We start from the raw sequence: 2,356 nt of genomic DNA on the forward strand, positions 1-2,356 counted from the left end.
AGTAGGCTATTTGTTCCCCTTCAGCGCGCCTCTGCCAGCACGCGGTCTTCGACTCGCGCCACCGAGGACGCGCGCCACTTGCCTGTTTTCACACCTGGGAGTCAGCAGCAGCCTTCTGTCCGGGGCTGTCCTCATATTACTGCAGACTGTCTTCACACTGCAGAATAAGTGAACTGTAAGCAGCGCAGAGTTTAAAAAGCAACAGGTGGGAAATGAAAAGTTTCACTTGCAGCAAGTTGACGTCACTCTTTGACGTTGATGACCTCCCTACCTGCTCCTCTCCTCATCTTTCAGATTGTCTTCCCCATTTTAAGTATTATTTAAGCCTAATTGTTGTGAGCTGTTCCTCTGAGACATTCTCATGTGTCCAGATGCTCCTGTCTGCTCCCAAAGTGCTGTCTGGAGGAAGGGAAGCTGTCTTTGAAGAGAAAATGAAAGCCTTCAGCTCAGACTGTTTTATTGCACTGAAGCATTTGCTCCCTAATTACAGTCACCTCCCTTTGAAGGTGCTCACTAAAGTGTGCATCACTTCCTCTTATTTTAATTAAATTTGGACCTTCAGTCCATGATTAGTGCTGAGATGACCACGTGATAACATGTTAATTACCTGTTGCTTATCTTGGGAAACATGCCTCGCACAGATAAATGCTCTCTGAGTTATTGACATGTCTTCCATTGTTGTGCTGGAAGTCCCACTGGTCAGAGTGTGGGAACCCCAGCCCTGCCTGAGCCACATGGCTTTGTTATGCTAATGTCTGAGTATAAAATGAGGAGCAGCCCCTCCAGGGACATCAGAGCTAACGCTGCAGTCCAAGAAGCTGCTAACTTCACCTGCACAGACATGGCTCCCTGCTCCACCAACTACTCCTCTATTCACCACATCAGGATTTCTGAGAAGGACAACATCAAAGTGAGTACTGAAGAGGGTTTTAATCAATTTGTACAGAATTAATGTCTGATTATTTATTGCTAATTTGAGCTTAACTTCCTGTCTCCTCTTCCCCAGTTAAGAAAACCTATTGTGGAGAAAATGCGCAGAGATCGCATCAACAGCTGCATCGAGCAGCTCAAGATCATTCTGGAGAAGGAGTTTCACAAGCAGGAGCCCAACTCCAAGCTGGAGAAAGCCGACATCCTGGAGATGACTGTGAGCTTCCTGAGGCAGCAGCTGCAGCGGGGCCTCTGTCAGAGCGACTACAACCAAGGCTACTCTCACTGCTGGAGGGACTCTGTCAGCTTCCTGTCTGCTGCATCCAACACAGATGTCTCTGTCACTCCTCTGCAGGGCCTCCAGCTGCAGGAGCAGCAGCTCCACCAGGCCCAGAGAGCCAGCAGCTCCTCCCCAGTCTGCTCCGTCCTCAGGACCACCTCGCTGCAGGACAGCAGCAGCAGCAGCAGAGGCCCAGTATGGAGGCCTTGGTAGAGACTCTGACACAGACGCTCTGACACCTGAGGGGACTCTCCCTCACTATGTAGGAAATATATTTCCAGCCTGCTCGTTCATGGTGGGTTTCCTTATTGTCTCATCACATTGATGGACAAGTAGTAGAAGCGAAGGCTCTCACTTATTTGAAGATTGTCCTGCTTTGACTTTGTTTGCTTTTTCTTTGTGTTTAAAGCTGGAGGTTGATTTTTAATTGTGATGGTTTTGTTAAATCTTGTTAAACGACTGTTTACTCCAGTGGAGTTTATCTTTGGACTGCTTGATGTAACAGTATCTGCCGTACTGTGTTACACTGACAGTGGCTGTTGAGAATATTTCTCTTCTGTTTTGAATTATCTATGCCAAATCGTATGTATGAGCATGATAATGATAATGATGATGGTGTGTGTGTGTGTGTGTGTGTGTGTGTGTGTATGTATGGAAGTGGACGTTAACATTTTTGTTGAAATTGCTGTTTTGCTTTCACATTTTGGCTCTTAAACACATTTCTAACATTTGTATGACAATTAACAATAAAAAGATACAATCATAAAAAAACACTGATTCCAGATTTTTTTTTGTTGAAATAACCCCACATAAATATTTGTTTTGCAATTTGAGAATACAAATAAATGTCTTGTGATAACAATTACTTTTCCTATACCATTTTTGTTCAAATTTCATCATGAGCTTAGTTTTTTAAAGATATTTTTGGGGCTATTTGCTTTCATTTGACAGATAAGGACAGATAAAGCACTAGATTGGTGGGATGACATGCAGCACTGATTGACTGTGGGTTAGAATCAAACCCGTGGTCACTGCAGCAAGGACACAGCCGTTGTGCATGGGGCACCTGCTCTGCCAGGTGAACTAGTGGGTGCCTGTCATGAACCTCTTTTGAAAACTTTTCTTCGATTGTCTTTATTTTGGAGA

At 44.7% G+C, this 2,356-nt stretch overlaps 1 protein-coding gene across 1 annotated transcript; it reads left to right on the top strand.

Annotated features, from left to right (window-relative positions):
- The first annotated feature begins 745 nt into the window (after positions 1–745).
- LOC117258724 (transcription factor HES-5) lies at positions 746–1,995 on the top strand. The gene is made up of 2 exons (XM_033629830.2): positions 746–910; positions 1,007–1,995. The coding sequence occupies exons 1-2, from the start codon at positions 746–748 to the stop codon at positions 1,421–1,423; spliced, it is 582 nt and encodes a 193-aa protein (XP_033485721.2). The 3' UTR covers positions 1,424–1,995.
- The last annotated feature ends 361 nt before the right edge of the window (positions 1,996–2,356 follow it).

Source organism: Epinephelus lanceolatus, chromosome 8 (genome assembly GCF_041903045.1).
Source record: "Epinephelus lanceolatus isolate andai-2023 chromosome 8, ASM4190304v1, whole genome shotgun sequence".
Taxonomy (NCBI): domain Eukaryota; kingdom Metazoa; phylum Chordata; class Actinopteri; order Perciformes; family Serranidae; genus Epinephelus; species Epinephelus lanceolatus.

Excerpts from the sequence above, each read along its gene's own strand:
- LOC117258724 (XM_033629830.2), top strand. The coding sequence starts at position 746 with ATGCTAATGTCTGAGTATAAAATGAGGAGCAGCCCCTCCAGGGACATC. Across the intron at positions 911-1,006 it reads CTGAGAAGGACAACATCAAA|TTAAGAAAACCTATTGTGGA; the intron begins GTGAGTACTGAA and ends CCTCTTCCCCAG.